Source organism: Ranitomeya imitator, chromosome 3 (genome assembly GCF_032444005.1).
Source record: "Ranitomeya imitator isolate aRanImi1 chromosome 3, aRanImi1.pri, whole genome shotgun sequence".
Taxonomy (NCBI): Eukaryota; Metazoa; Chordata; class Amphibia; order Anura; family Dendrobatidae; genus Ranitomeya; species Ranitomeya imitator.
In genome coordinates, this window is record NC_091284.1 from 757,839,571 (window position 1) to 757,856,971 (window position 17,401).

General features: G+C 45.3%; 1 protein-coding gene across 1 annotated transcript in view; it reads right to left on the minus strand.

The window, feature by feature from the left end:
- Nucleotides 1-17,401, minus strand: part of BRCA2 (BRCA2 DNA repair associated) — a 126,118-nt gene that overhangs the window by 42,685 nt on the left and 66,032 nt on the right. The window contains exon 17 of the mRNA XM_069758994.1: nt 7,794-8,124. Coding sequence (XP_069615095.1) covers nt 7,794-8,124 — 331 coding nt within the window. The remainder of the gene's footprint in view (nt 1-7,793; nt 8,125-17,401) is intronic.

Consider the following 17,401-nt stretch of genomic DNA (forward strand, 5'->3'; position numbering starts at 1 on the left):
CCTTAATTTCATCACTAGAGCGAGATTTGAAAATGTGCGAATACAAGCGCACATTGGTAGACGCACTACTGATGGCGTCCTACCTGACAGCGGGGGCTCAGTGGAAGAATAAGGCAAAAAAGGATAAAGTCACCAACACAGCTGGGGGCCCTGGCACCACCGCGGAAGGGATGGTTAGCATGGCAGAAATGTGGAAAACCTTTCTCAGCACATCGCAAAATCCAGCGCCATCATCTGAATGGGCCCCTATTTTGGTACAGTACAAACAGATGTTTTTTGTTACGGTACAGACGCTTTTTGGTAAAGTAGAAAATTAGGCTTTTTGGAATAGGACAGTCTTTCTGTCCCGCAAATGGGAAGGACACTGCTACATACTAGAAATTTTTTTCACCACACCACTCGCAAAAAGACTGCTGCAGAGTAGAGTTTTTTTTTTTTTTTAAATACTACTCAAGACACAGCGGTAGAATATATTTTTTTCTGCTCACAAATGGGAAAAAGACGGCTGCAGAGTAGAATTTTTAAAATAAACACTACTCTGAAAAACAGCTGTGGAGTAGAACATTTTTTATTTTTTTTAACAAATCACTGCTCTTATAAGACACAGCGGTACAGTAAAATTATTTGTTTGGCCTACAGATGGCTGATGCCAATTATTTATTTCCCAGAATACTATAAAACACACACTAGTTTAGGATAATTATTTATTTGGCCTAGAAATGGCAACAAGATGGCTGATGCCAATTATTCATGTGCAACACTACTAGAAAACACACACCAGTCCAGAAAAATTTACATATTTTGCAGATTATAAGACACACCCCAAGTTTTAGGGAGAAAAATAGGAAAAAATGTTTTAATAAAATGGTGGTGCGTCTTATAATCAGCTTTTATGGTAGTTTACCTGGGGGCAGCAGCGGCGGAGCAGGGTCTCCCAGGAGGCAGGGTCGCAGCTGCAGGAAACTGATGGCGGCAGGAGATGCTGTGGGCCCCAGGCTGGTAGGACGTGGTGTTCAGCAGAGGTAGGAGTGGGGCGATGCTGCAGACCCCAGGTTGGTAGGAGGCGATGATCGGCTTCTCCAATGACATTTGTGTAAGACCGGAGCCCCTGCACTTTCCATGCATTTTAATGCAATGGACTCCAGGAAAATGGCAGAGTCGGAGGCAGCGCATTTGTGAGGGTGCCGAGATCTCATTATATGCATAAGCCACCTCTGGTGGCTCTTTTAAAGGAATCCCCCGCATTGTAAAGCATGGAAATTGCAGGGGCCCCCGGCTTTCACAAAATGTCGACAGAGTGCATTGCCGAACACCACCTCCTACCAGCCTGGGGCCCGCAGCATCGCCCCACTCCGGCTGCCCACAGAAGCTGCCTGCAGCAGCGACACGGAGACCTTGCTCCACTGTAGCCGGTAAGCTACATTCAGATTTTAAGACGCACCTCCACTTTCCCAATAAAAAATTGGTGGGAAAAAAGTGAATCTTATAATCAGAAAAATACGGTATTTCTTTGGCATAGAAATGTCAACGATATGGCTGAGCCAATGATTTATTTGCAACACTACTAGAAAACACGCCGTGGCTTAAAGGCACAGTACTCCCATCTCCCATAGTCGAGCAGTGGGGCAGAGTACATGCAGCGGCTTAAAAGCACAGTGCTCTCCCAAATATGGGTTGCAGAGTACACACAATGGTTTATGGGCACAGTGCTCCCACAGATATAGGTTGCAGAGTACATACAATGCTTTATGGGCACAGTACTTCCACAGATATAGGTTGCAGAGTACACACAATGGTTTAGGGGCACAGTGCTCCCACAGATATAGGTTGCAGAGTACACACAATGGTTTAGGGGCACAGTGCTCCCACAGATATAGGTTGCAGAGTACATACAATGCTTTATGGGCACAGTACTTCCACAGATATAGGTTGCAGAGTACATACAATGGTTTAGGGGCACAGTGCTTCCACAGATATAGGTTGCAGAGTACATACAATGCTTTATGGGCACAGTACTTCCACAGATATAGGTTGCAGAGTACATACAATGGTTTAGGGGCACAGTGCTCCCACAGATATGGGTTGCAGAGTACACACAATGGTTTATGGGCACAGTGCTTCCACAGATATGGGTTGCAGAGTACACACAATGGTTTAGGGACACAGTGCTTCCACAGATAAAGGTTGCAGAGTACACACAATGGTTTAGGGGTACAGTGCTCCCACAGTTATGGGTTGCAGAGTACACACAATGGTTTAGGGGCACAGTGCTCCCACAGATATAGGTTGCAGAGTACACACAATGGTTTAGGGGCACAGTGCTTCCACAGATATAGGTTGCAGAGTACACACAATGGTTTCCTGAAGAAGGAAAACAGCGAAACGCGCGTCGAGGCGGCAGGCTGGGGCTCCAGGTTTTCACTAGCTCTATGTAAGTTCATTTTTCATACTCTGGTCCACTTTGGTCTATTTTACAGCTGGGTAGCTACTTCTTTGGTAGGGATATAACACATGGCACATGCCATTATATATAAAAAAGAAAAAAGAGAAAAAAACTCGTTTTCTAATGAAAACCCTGCCTTGTACAGCCAGCTGTATTTATAGCGATCTGGGCTAGGTTTACTCCCCCGGTTCTTAAAGGGCCAAAACCCCTTTCTCTCCTTTATTTTGCAACTTTGCACAAGATATGTCTATACAAAATGTGTGGAGATATATGGTATTTGTTCTGACGGGGGCATAATATAGCTAATGTTTAATTACCTGGTTACACTCCCATTTAAACCTGCTTGGTTTGTGGTACTCCTACCGTATGTAATTTATTTGTGTTTGTTAATAAAAATATTTATATTTGAAAGAAAATTCTCCTTACCTCATTGAGTTATACACAATAGAGGTTTATGTGCTATGGTGCAATTTGGAGTAAAATTGATATATGAGATTCCTTGGTGTATAACAATGGTTTAGGGGTACAGTGCTCCCACAGATATAGGTTGCAGAGTACACACAATGGTTTAGGAGCACAGTGCTTTCAGTTATGGGTTGCAGAGTACACACAATGGTTTATGGGCACAGTGCTTCCACAGTTATGGGTTGCAGAGTACATACAATGCTTTATGGGCACAGTGCTTCCACAGATATAGGTTGCAGAGTACACACAATGGTTTAGGGGTACAGTGCTCCCACAGATATAGGTTGTAGAGTACACACAATGGTTTAGGGGCACAGTGCTTCCACAGATATAGGTTGCAGAGTACACACAATGGTTTAGGGGCACAGTGCTTTCAGTTATGGGTTGCAGAGTACACACAATGGTTTATGGGCACAGTGCTTTCAGTTATGGGTTGCAGAGTACACACAATGGTTTAGGGGTACAGTGCTCCCACAGATATAGGTTGCAGAGTACACACAATGGTTTAGGGGTACAGTGCTCCCACAGATATAGGTTGTAGAGTACACACAATGGTTTATGGGCACAGTGCTTTCAGTTATGGGTTGCAGAGTACATACAATGCTTTATGGGCACAGTGCTCCCACAGATATAGGTTGCAGAGTACACACAATGGTTTAGGGGCACAGTGCTTCCACAGATATAGGTTGCAGAGTACACACAATGGTTTAGGGGCACAGTGCTCCCACAGATATAGGTTGCAGAGTACACACAATGGTTTAGGGGTACAGTGCTCCCACATATATGGGTTGCAGAGTACACACAATGGTTTAGGGGCACAGTGCTTCCACAGATATAGGTTGCAGAGTACACACAATGGTTTAGGGGCACAGTGCTCCCACAGATATAGGTTGCAGAGTACACACAATGGTTTAGGGGTACAGTGCTCCCACAGATATAGGTTGCAGAGTACACACAATGGTTTAGGGGTACAGTGCTCCCACAGATATAGGTTGCAGAGTACACACAATGGTTTATGGGCACAGTGCTTCCACAGATATAGGTTGCAGAGTACATAAAATGGTTTAGGGGCACAGTGCTCCCACAGATATAGGTTGCAGAGTACACACAATGGTTTAGGGGCACAGTGCTTCCACAGATATAGGTTGCAGAGTACACACAATGGTTTAGGGGCACAGTGCTCCCACAGATATAGGTTGCAGAGTACATACAGTGGTTTAGGGGCACAGTGCTTCCACAGATATAGGTTGCAGAGTACATACAATGGTTTAGGGGCACAGTGCTCCCACAGATATAGGTTGCAGAGTACACACAATGGTTTAGGGGTACAGTTCTCCCACAGATATAGGTTGCAGAGTACACACAATGGTTTATGGGCACAGTGCTTTCAGTTATGGGTTGCAGAGTACACACAATGGTTTATGGGCACAGTGCTTTCAGTTATGGGTTGCAGAGTACACACAATGGTTTAGGGGTACAGTGCTCCCACAGATATAGGTTGCAGAGTACACACAATGGTTTAGGGGTACAGTGCTCCCACAGATATAGGTTGTAGAGTACACACAATGGTTTAGGGGCACAGTGCTTCCACAGATATAGGTTGCAGAGTACATACAATGCTTTATGGGCACAGTGCTCCCACAGATATAGGTTGCAGAGTACATACAATGCTTTATGGGCACAGTGCTTCCACAGATATAGGTTGCAGAGTACACACAATGGTTTAGGGGCACAGTGCTCCCACATATATGGGTTGCAGAGTACACACAATGGTTTAGGGGTACAGTGCTCCCACAGATATAGGTTGCAGAGTACACACAATGGTTTATGGGCACAGTGCTTCCACAGATATAGGTTGCAGAGTACATACAATGGTTTAGGGGCACAGTGCTTCCACAGATATAGGTTGCAGAGTACACACAATGGTTTAGGGGCACAGTGCTCCCACAGATATAGGTTGCAGAGTACATACAATGGTTTAGGGGCACAGTGCTTCCACAGATATAGGTTGCAGAGTACATACAATGGTTTAGGGGCACAGTGCTCCCACAGATATAGGTTGCAGAGTACACACAATGGTTTAGGGGCACAGTGCTTCCACAGATATAGGTTGCAGAGTACACACAATGGTTTAGGGGTACAGTGCTCCCACAGTTATGGGTTGCAGAGTACACACAATGGTTTAGGGGCACAGTGCTTCCACAGATATAGGTTGCAGAGTACACACAATGGTTTAGGGGCACAGTGCTTCCACAGATATAGGTTGCAGAGTACACACAATGATTTCCTGAAGAAGGAAAACAGCGAAACACGCGTCGAGGCGGCAGGCTGGGGCTCCAGGTTTTCACTAGCTCTATGTAAGTTCATTTTTCATACTCTGGTCCACTTTGGTCTATTTTACAGCTGGGTAGCTACTTCTTTGGTAGGGATATAACACATGGCACATGCCATTATATATAAAATAGAAAAAAGAGAAAAAAACTTGTTTTCTAAATGAAAACCCTGCCTTGTACAGCCAGCTGTATTTATAGCGATCTGGGCTAGGTTTACTCCCCCGGTTCTTAAAGGGCCAAAACCCCTTTCTCTCCTTTATTTTGCAACTTTGCACAAGATATGTCTATACAAAATGTGTGGAGATATATGGTATTTGTTCTGACGGGGGCATAATATAGCTAATGTTTAATTACCTGGTTACACTCCCATTTAAACCTGCTTGGTTTGTGGTACTCCTACCGTATGTAATTTATTTGTGTTTGTTAATAAAAATATTTATATTTGAAAGAAAATTCTCCTTACCTCATTGAGTTATACACAATAGAGGTTTATGTGCTATGGTGAAATTTGGAGTAAAATTGATATATGAGATTCCTTGGTGTATAACAATGGTTTAGGGGTACAGTGCTCCCACAGATATAGGTTGCAGAGTACACACAATGGTTTATGGGCACAGTGCTTTCAGTTATGGGTTGCAGAGTACACACAATGGTTTAGGGGCACAGTGCTTCCACAGTTATGGGTTGCAGAGTACACACAATGGTTTAGGGGTACAGTGCTCCCACAGATATAGGTTGCAGAGTACACACAATGGCTTAGGGGCACAGTGCTCCCACATATATAGGTTGCAGAGTACACACAATGGTTTAGGGGTACAGTGCTTCCACAGATATAGGTTGCAGAGTACACACAATGGTTTATGGGCACAGTGCTCCCACAGTTATGGGTTGCAGAGTACACACAATGGTTTATGGGCACAGTGCTCCCACAGTTATGGGTTGCAGAGTACATACAATGCTTTATGGGCACAGTGCTCCCACAGTTATGGGTTGCAGAGTACACACAATGGTTTATGGGCACAGTGCTCACACAGATATGGGTTGCAGAGTACACACAATGGTTTATGGGCACAGTGCTCCCACAGTTATGGGTTGCAGAGTACATACAATGCTTTATGGGCACAGTGCTCACACAGTTATGGGTTGCAGAGTACACACAATGGTTTATGGGCACAGTGCTCACACAGTTATGGGTTGCAGAGTACACACAGCGGCTTTTTTTGCAGAGGGCGCAGTCAATCTGTCCCTCACTCCAGCTGCATCTAACGAGAGCAGGTCACGTGCTGTGACGGCCAATACTTGGCATGGCTGGGATGATTCCCGTAGTGCCAACAGTCTAAAAGCTTGATTGACTGCGCTGCAGCCTTTCAACAAGCTTTATTAGACTGGCGAACACAAACAGGAAAACGGGTGTACATTAAAAAGTCTGTGTTTGGGGTTTGGTAATGAACAGTAGGTGTCCGATATGGACCCCCAACTTTACCGTTCTGGTTCTCTCATCCCTACTCATATGGCTATGTAGACGGTAAAATACCAAAAGTTACGGCTATTGGAAGAAGCAAAGGGAATAACGAAAACACAACAATATGGAAATAGTCATGTCAGGAAGGGGTATATAACTAAATTCAAAACTGAAAACTTTTGTGCTTGGAGACTTTGCAACAGTTTTCTACGGACTTTAACCCCTTCACAACATGTGGCAGAGTCGTGACAGCTGCCGTCTGTCGAAGACCTCCGTGCCTGTCATTATGATCCTCCTGTGAAAACCAGCGTTTAGCTGGTGTTAATAGGACATCGTGATATTCTCTGTACATAGCAAGTGCACAAGTGATCAGATGATTGCAGGTTCAAGTATCTTAAAGGTTCAAATCATCCCCCTTTTGCTGTATTAAAAAAAAGTAACAAAAATACACACTGGTTTTCGTTGCATTCATAAGTCAGATGTATCAAAATACATAGTAAATTAATCTGAACGTTAAACATGTGATGAAGCAAAACAAAGAAAAGGCAAAAATAAGGTTTTTTTTTGCTGCCGGAACAGTGCGATAAAGTGCAATAAAAAGGCAATAACATCATCGCATCTACACCAAAATGGTGCAGTAAAAATATCAGGTCAGGGCACACACTATAAGCCTAATAAACTTGTAAAATTACATTTTCCAGGTTATTTTTTCAACACCAAAAACAAAAAACACTGTACATTTGGTCAGTGTGTACTTGTTCTGAGCTGGATAATCAGGTTGCCAGGTCAATTTTACCACATAGTGACTACAGTAAAAAAGAAATCACAAAAAGCAATTGTGGAATTGACCTTTTTTTTTTTGCAATTTCTCAGAATTTGGAATTCTTTTTCCATTTTCCAGTACACTATGTGTTAGAATGAATCGTGTCATTTAAAAGTACAACCGTTATGCGTATTGAGAGCATTGGCGTTACATTTTCTTCAGAATGTCCATTTAAAAATGGAATTCCAACAACAAAAATAACACTTTTCTCTTCTAACCAGTTGACTGTTCTAGTACTAAAATCAATATTGGTTTTGCTCATTTTACCTTTAACATAAGTGATTCGGGAGCTTCCAGAGGTGAACAAGCATCGTCTGATCCCACCAGTTCGGCTCCTTGTACCATTATCTTCTGGCCTACGAACATGCGACCTTTCTTCAGCAGAGACGTGAGTGCGGGGTCCAGGATCGCCTTGATGCCATACCAGCCATCCGTCACCTCAATGATCGCTGATGTCGGTCTCACATCGCTGGTTTCACAGTTTTCCAATGTAAGGATTTTAGAAATGCACAGAACCAACGTCTTAGCCGGCGAGTCATCTCTCTCCATTATCTTTCTCACAGCTGATCTTTGACATTTATCTATTTCTATATCATATCTGAAAAGAAAACCAATTAATTCTTAGTAAATCCTACAATAACATCACTTTACTGCCCATTTACCGAAATCTTTGGCTTCCATATTAGTGACTGTTAGTCTGTCCAAGTGACTTAAAAGTAAAAGCGTTATAACAAACAATAAATTGATGCCATCCTCAAGAAACAGTCTGGTTAAAAGGTGAAATAAAATATTACACAAAGGTGGATGTAGATTTTAGCTGGCAAATGTCTTTAATGTTGAAGATATCCGTGTCAAAAATAGGGATTTTTGTGTACTCACCGTAAAATCCTTTTCTCCGAGCCATTCATTGGGGGACACAGACCGAGCGGGTGTATGCTGCTGCCAATAGGAGGCTGACACTAAGTGATACAAAAAAAGTTAGCTCCTCCCCTGTAGTATACACCCTCCTGCTGGCTCTCAGCTAACCAGTTCGGTGCAAAAGCAGTAGGAGATCAATAACAATATATGAGCGTATAGCATGTCATATTCTAAAAAACAAGCATAAGCTAATAACAGGGTGGGAGCTGTGTCCCCCAATGAATGGCTCGGAGAAAAGGATTTTACGGTGAGTACACAAAAATCCCTATTTCTCCTTCGCCTCATTGGGGGACACAGACCGTGGGACGTCCCAAAGCAGTCCCTGGGTGGGGACAACAATAGATCAGGACCTGTGTAACCGCTACTTACAAGTGCACCACCGCGGCCTGCAGAGTCCGCCTGCCCAGACTCACATCTGTGGAAGTGTGGGAATTATAGTGCTTCAAGAATGCATGCGGACTGGACGAATCTGCAAGCTTGCAGGCGTGCCTTGCTGACGCCTGGTGCCTAGAACCCTTGATAGACAGGGAGATAGGCTGACATCTAGCACGGAAGGACTCCTGGATGGTGAAAAGAATTCACCATGTTATCATGGTCGATGAAACGGCTAAACCCTTCCTGAAAATGTCAGGAAGCCTTCCTCTACCGTCAGGAAGCGCAAATAAAACGTCCAACCTTCAGAAGGACGCCGTCCTCAAGACGTACCTACTCAGAGCACTCACTTCGTCCAGAATATGGAGGATCTTATTCCATTTTGTGGACTGGAGCCAAAAGAGATGAGGGAAGAACTATGCCCTCATAACAGTGGTAATACAGTACCACCTTGGTAACAAGGGATGGAGATGGCCTGAGGACAACCTTGCCTCGAAGGTAATAAGGGAAAAAAGTCTGAAAAAGCAGAGAAGCTAGCTCCGAAGACTCGTCAGAGTGAGAATATCGCAGAGGAGAAAGGGACGACTTTCCCTGATAGTAAAGTCTGCCCGGATGAAAAAGGAGCCTACTGTAAGGCTCCTAGGAATAATAAGGTCCCAATGATCTAACAGTATGCGATAGGGAAGAACTACGTGTGAAAACTCCCTGTGAGAAAGTCCCTACTTGCAGTTGTGCTGCGATAAGGCGAGAAGATACTAGCTCCGCAAACAAAAAACGGACGTGGTCAGTGCGGATCTCTGAGGATCACTGGGGCCCCTTTCTGCTTCCGAAAGGCTTTCGGAAGCAGTGGAAGGGGAGTTATGGAAACTGGTACCACGGCAGAACCAGAGCATGGAGAGCGATGGCTCTTGGATCTCGAGGCCGAACCACGAACTCCGCGCGTGCGCAGAAGAGATCGCGGCGGCCATTTTCTTAAAGCCGAGTTTGCATCTCGGCTTTGGGAAAATGTCCGCCGCGATCTCTTCTGCGCACGCGCGGCATCCCGCGGCCATTTTCCTGAAGCCGCGTGCAGCAGAGCACTCTATCTGCGCACGCGCGGCCCCAGGAAGATGGCCGCCCCCACAGATGAAAGGGATGACAGCGCAGATCGCGCGCTGTGTCTTCACGTGCGCGCAGGGAATTCGGAACTTGGACATGCGCACACCACTACGCCACCAACGGAAAGCTGGGGAAGAAAAGAGCGATGTCACCACGCTGGGGTCGGCGGCGGAGGCCTCCTCGGACTGATCAAGCGCCTTTAAGACCAGGGAATACTGGTCATGCACCTTTAAGACCAGAGAATACTGGTCATGCACCTTTAAGACCAGAGAATATTGGTCATGCACCTTTAAGACCAGAGAATACTGGTCGTGCACCTTTAAGACCAGGGAATACTGGTCATGCGCCTTTAAGACCAGGGAATACTGGTCATGCGCCTTTAAGACCAGAGAATACTGGTCATGCACCTTTAAAACCAGGGAATACTGGTAATGCGCCTTTAAGACCAGGGAATACTGGTCATGCACCTTTAAAACCAGGGAATACTGGTCATGCGCCTTTAAGACTGGGAATACTGGCCATATGCCTTTAAGACCAGGGAATACTGGTCATGTGCTTTTAAGACCAGGAAATTCTGGTCATGTGCCTTTAAGACCAGGTACTTCCTTACCCAGGTACTGATGTAGAGTCGATGTGCCTCGTTCCCGTTTGGCCTTTAATGCAAAAATACTGTCACCCCAGTGTGAGCTGGCCGGGTGGACCAAGATGGCCACCGGGAGCTGCAGAGTTGATAAAATCTCGCAGAGAGCGAGAAGCGCCAATTTGGGGGGCGGAGCCACAGACACAATGTTGAATAGGCCTAAGCCGGGGCCTAAATTTCTGTAGGCGGCGGACGTCACCAGTGGGTCGTTCCAGGCAAGACTTCCAGGATGCGGCCTACAAATCGGCCGAAGCCGGGGACTAAATTTTTGCAGCCGGCCAGAGCATTACCTCAGAGAGGTGGGCCACAGGGAAGTGGCTGAGGCTGCCTGTCAGCATGTGGATATCCCTCTGAAGATGGATCCACTCACCATTGATGCGCGTCCCGGCATGGAGCCGCCGCGGATGTGGGTTTCAGCGCTGTTCTGTGCAGCATGGACGGTGCAGGGATAAGCCTCAATCCATCATCCGTTTGTTAGGGAGGTGGAGAGGACCCGTCCGCCTCCTTGTGCCATCCGCTTTCACAGTGGTGGGACAGTGGGGGCTGCTCGGACGCCATAGAGAGGGGCCTCTGTACAGCCACGGAGCTCAGTCCGGGTGGACAGGGCCAGTTGTCCGGCATTAGGCCTGGCTCCAGGAGAGGATACATGGAGGCGACACTCCATGTGGTCGCCTGCTGCTGGTGTGGGGAGATCGGGACCATGAAAGGAACCGTCGCCCCTGAAGTGAGCTCAGGCATGGCTTCCCACGTCGCAGGAGAGGGTACGGGGAGGTATACTCGCCGTGCTCGCCTGTTGATAGTTCGGGGGAGATCGGAACCTTGAAAGGAACCGTCGCCCCCTTCACTCCGTTAATTAAAAAATAAAAATTTACTATAAATCATCGGAAGTGTTGTGTAGAGCAGGGTTGCGTGCTGACTCTGAATGCCCGAGATGTAGGACTGAGAATGCAGGAATATATCACATGATGTGGACATGTCCAAGACTGGTTGCTTTCTGGTTGGTGGTAATGAGCCGTGTGGAAGGGGCGTATAAATGCAGAGTGCCGAGAGATCCGATAGTGTGTATACTGGGACATGTAGAGGAAATTAGAGTGGACAACACCTGGAAGATAGCAATAGCCAGGCTATTATATATGGCAAGGAAGGTAATAGCAAGGAACTGGATCAAGGAGGAACCGCCTACAAGGGGTGAATTCCTGAAATATGTTAACCCCTCTGTGACCTTAGACGTACTATCCCGTCGAGGTGCCCTGGGCTTATCTGACCCTGGACGGGATAGTACGTCATAGCCGATCGGCCGCGCTCACGGGGGGAGCGCGGCCGATCGCGGCCGGGTGTCAGCTGCTTATCGCAGCTGACATCCGGCACTATGTGCCAGGAGCGGTCACGGACCGCCCCCGGCACATTAACCCCTGGCACACCGCGATCAAAGATGATCGCGATGTGCCGGCGGTGCAGGGAAGCACCGCGCAGGGAGGGGGCTCCCTGCGGGCTTCCCTGAGCCCCCCGCAGCAACGCGATGTGATCGCGTTGCTGCGAGGGTCTCCTCACCTCCCTCCCTGCTCGAGCCCCGGATCCAAGATGGCCGCGGATCCGGGTCCTGCAGGGAGGGAGGTGGCTTCACAGAGCCTGCTCAGAGCAGGCTCTGTGAAGGCTGCAGCGCTGCATGTCAGATCAGTGATCTGACAGAGTGCTGTGCAAACTGTCAGATCACTGATCTGTGATGTCCCCCCCTGGGACAAAGTAAAAAAGTAAAAAAAAAATTTTCCAAATATGTAAAAAAAATAAAAAAAAATATTCCAAAATAATGAAAAAAAAAAAAAATATTATTCCCATAAATACATTTCTTCATCTAAATAAAAAAAAAAAACCAATAAAAGTACACATATTTAGATATAAATAACCATGGTACCGCTGAAAGCGTCATATTGTCCCGCAAAAAAAAGAGCCGCCATACAGCATCATCAGCAAAAAAATAAAAAAGTTATAGTCCTGAGAATAAAGCGATGCAAAAATAATTATTTTTTCTGTAAAATAGTTTTTATCGTATAAAAGCACCAAACCATAAAAAAATGATATAAATGAGGTATCGCTGTAATCGTACTGACCCGAAGAATAAAACTGATTTATCAATTTTACCAAACGCGGAACGGTATAAACGCCTCCCCCAATAGAAATTCATGAATAGCTGGCTTTTGGTCATTCTTCCTCACAAAAATCGGAATAAAAAGCGATAAAAAAATGTCACGTGCCCAAAAATGTTTTCAATAAAAACGTCAACTCGTCCCGCAAAAAACAAGACCTCACATGACTCTGTGGACCAAAATATGGAAAAATTATAGCTCTCAAAATGTGGTATTGCAAAAAATATTTTTTGCAATAAAAAGGGTCTTTCAGTGTGTGACGGCTGCCAATCATAAAAATCCGCTAAAAAACTCGCTATAAAAGTAAATCAAACCCCCCTTCATCACCCCCTTAGTTAGGGAAAAATAAAAAAAATGTATTTATTTCCATTTTCCCATTAGGGCTAGGGTTAGGGCTAGGGTTAGGGCTAGGGCTAGGGCTAGGGTTAGGGCTAGGGTTAGGGCTAGGGTTAGGGTTAGGGCTAGGGTTAGGGCTAGGGTTAGGGCTAGGGTTAGGGTTAGGGTTGGGGCTACAGTTAGGGTTGGGGCTAAAGTTAGGGTTAGGGTTTAGATTACATTTACAGTTGGGAATAGGGTTGGGATTAGGGTTAGGGGTGTGTCAGGGTTAGAGGTGTGGTTAGGGTTACCGTTGGAATTAGGGTTAGGGGTGTGTTTAGATTAGGGTTTCAGTTATAATTGGGGGGTTTCCACTGTTTCGGCACATCAGGGGCTCTCCAAACACGACATGGCGTCCGATCTCAATTCCAGCCAATTCTGCGTTGAAAAAGTAAAACAGTGCTCCTTCCCTTCCGAGCTCTCCTGTGTGCCCAAACAGGGGTTTACCCCAACATATGGGGTATCAGCGTACTCAGGACAAATTGGACAACAACTTTTGTGGACCAATTTCTCCTGTTACCCTTGGGAAAATACAAAACTGGGGGCTAAAAAATAATTTTTGTGGGAAAACAAAAAGATTTTTTATTTTCACGGCTCTGCGTTATAAACTGTAGTGAAACACTTGGGGGTTCAAAGTTCTCACAACACATCTAGATAAGTTCATTGAGGGGTCTAGTTTCCAATATGGGGTCACTTGTGGGGGGTTTCTACTGTTTAGGTACATTAGGGGCTCTGCAAACGCAATGTGACGCCTGCAGACCAATCCATCTAAGTCTGCATTCCAAATGATGCTCCTTCCCTTCCGAGCCCTCCCATGCGCCCAAACGGTGGTTCCCCCCCACATATCGGGTATCAGCGTACTCAGGACAAATTGGACAACAACATTTAGGGTCCAATTTCTCCTGCTAACCTTGGAAAAATACAAAACTGGGGGCTAAAATATAATTTTTGTGGAAAAAAAAATATTTTTTATTTGCATGGCTCTGCGTTATAAACTGTAGTGAAATACTTGGGGGTTCAAAGCTCTCACAACACATCAAGATGAGTTCCTTAGGGGGTCTACTTTCCAAAATGGTGTCACTTGTGGGGGGTTTCTACTGTTTAGGTACATTAGGGGCTCTGCAAACGCAATGTGACGCCTGCAGACCATTCCATCTAAGTCTGCATTCCAAATGGCGCTCCTTCCCTTCCGAACCCTCCCATGCGCCCAAACGGTGGTTCCCCCCCACATATGGGGTATCAGCGTACTCAGGACAAATTGGACAACAACTTTTGGGGTCCAATTTCTCCTGTTACCCTAGGGAAAATACAAAACTGGGGGCTAAAAAATAATTTTTGTGGGAAAAAAATTTTGTTTTATTTTTATGGCTCTGCATTATAAACTTCTGTGAAGCCCTTGGTGGGTCAAAGTGCTCACCACACATCCAGATAAGTTCCTTAGGGGGTCTACTTTCCAAAATGGTGTCACTTGTGGGGGGTTTCAATGTTTAGGCACATCAGTGGCTCTCCAAACGCAACATGGCGTCCCATCTCAATTCCTGTCAATTTTGCATTGAAAAGTCAAACGGCGCTCCTTCCCTTCCGAGCTCTCCCATGCGCCCAAACAGTGGTTTACTGCCACATATGGGGTATCAGCGTACTCGGGACAAATTGGACAACAACTTTTGAGGTCCAATTTCTTCTCTTACCCTTGGAAAAATAAAAAATTGGGGGCAAAAATATAATTTTTGTGAAAAAATATGATTTTTTATTTTTACGGTTCTGCATTATAAACTTCTGTGAAGCACTTGGTGGGTCAAAGTGCTCACCACACCTCTAGATAAGTTCCTTAGGGGGTCTACTTTCCAAAATGGTGTCACTTGTGGGGGGTTTCAATGTTTAGGCACATCAGTGGCTCTCCAAACGCAACATGGCGTCCCATCTCAATTTCTGTCAATTTTGCATTGAAAAGTCAAACTGCGCTCCTTCCCTTCCGAGCTCTCCCATGCGCCCAAACAGTGGTTTACTGCCACATATGAGGTATCAGCGTACTCAGGACAAATTGGACAACAACTTTTGAGGTCCAATTTCTTCTCTTACCCTTGGAAAAATAAAAAATTGGGGGCAAAAATATAATTTTTGTGAAAAAATATGATTTTTTATTTTTACGGTTCTGCATTATAAACTTCTGTGAAGCACTTGGTGGGTCAAAGTGCTCACCACACATCCAGATAAGTTCCTTAGGGGGTCTACTTTCCAAAATGGTGTCACTTGTGGAGGGTTTCAATGTTTAGGCACATCAGTGGCTCTCCAAACGCAACATGGCGTCCCATCTCAATTCCTGTCAATTTTGCATTGAAAAGTCAAATAGCGCTCCTTCCCTTCCGAGCTCTCCCATGCGCCCAAACAGTGGTTTACTGCCACATATGGGGTATCAGCGTACTCAGGACAAATTGGACAACAACTTTTTGGGTCCAATTTCTCCTGTTACCCTTGGTAAAATAAAACAAATTGGAGCTGAAGTAAATTTTTTGTGTAAAAAAGTTAAATGTTCATTTTTATTTAAACATTCCAAAAATTCCTATTAAACACCTGAAGGGTTAATAAACTTCTTGAATGTGGTTTTGAGCACCTTGAGGGGTGCAGTTTTTAGAATGGTGTCACACTTGGGCATTTTCTATCATATAGACCCCTCAAAATGACTTCAAATGAGACGTGGTCCCTAAAAAAAAATGGTGTTGTAAAAATGAGAAATTGCTGGTCAACTTTTAACCCTTATAAAGCCCTAACAAAAAAAAAAATTGGTTCCAAAATTATGCTGATGTAAAGGAGACATGTGGGAAATGTTACTTATTAAGTATTTTGTTTGACATATCTCTGTGATTTAATTGCATAAAAATTCAAAGTTTGAAAATTGCGAAATTTTCAAAATTTTCGCCAAATTTCCGTTTTTTTCACAAATAAACGCAGGTACTATCAAAGAAATTTTACCACTATCATGAAGTACAATATGTCACGAGAAAACAATGTCAGAATCACCAGGATCCGTTGAAGCGTTTCGGAGTTATAACCTCATAAAGGGACAGTGGTCAGAATTGTAAAAATTGGCCTGGTCATTAACGTGCAAACCACCCTTGGGGGTAAAGGGGTTAAACATGGTCTCAATTTGGAAAAGGGGGTCTACAAAAGACGTGGGAAAATAGAAACGTTTGACAAAATGTGGTCTCCGTGGCTCGAGCTGGGATGAATAGTTATGGGAAATGGGAGGATGAGGGCCTCTGAAAGGAAGAGAGTGCTAGAGGAATAAGCGGAAATAAGTGAGTCGAATGGCTCAAAGAACCATCAATACTGGTAACAAAAGTATAAATGGGTATGAGCTGTCAGGGGAGGGGGAGGTTTGGGTTTTGTTGGGATTGTTGGGGGTTTGGAAAATGTAAAAATTTTGTAAAATACTGGAAAATGCATAAATTGTATTGTTCATATTTGTTTTCAATAAAAAACTATTTAAATAAAAAAAAAAAAAAAAATAAATAAAAATTTACAGAAAAGTAAACAATAAAATAAAAAACGTTGGGGTCTGAAACAGACCCATGTGCCTCCTACAGACACTAAGCAAGAACTGGTTAGCTGAGAGACAGCAGGAGGGTGTATACTGCAGGGGAGGAGCTAAGAGCCAGCAGGAGGATGTATACTGCAGGGGAGGAGCTGAGAGCCAGCAGGAGGGTGTATACTGCAGGGGAGGAGCTAAGAGCCAGCAGGAGGATGTATACTGCAGGGGAGGAGCCGAGAGCCAGCAGGAGGATGTATACTGCAGGGGAGGAGCTAAGAGCCAGCAGGAGGATGTATACTGCTGGGGAGGAGCTGGGAGCCAGCAGGAGGGTGTATACTGCAGGGGAGGAGCCGAGAGCCGGCAGGAGGGTATATACTGCAGGGGAGGAGCTAACTTTTTTTGTATCACTTAGTGTCAGCCTCCTATTGGCAGCAGCATACACCCGCACGGTCTGTGTCCCCCAATGAGGCGAAGGAGAAAACTAAATGTCTGTGAGACCAGGTAGGCAGTAAAGCGGTCCATCAATGTCTCACTACTGGGGTTAAATGGTTGCAGAAGGGAGCAGAAAAGGGCCTTCCCCAAACTGTTCCTCGGCATTTTATAGAACAAAGTAACAGCAGTGGGGGGCATGCGTGTGCCAGCAGCACAGGGAGCATATAGTGGCCGGGGGGCCTGTACCTGCCAACAGCACAGGGGAGCATATAGTATAGTGAACGGGGGGGGGGGGGGGGGGGTTGGGTGGCGAGGGAGGGCTGTACCTGTCAGCAGCACTGGGGGCATATAGTGACCCAGGGGGGCA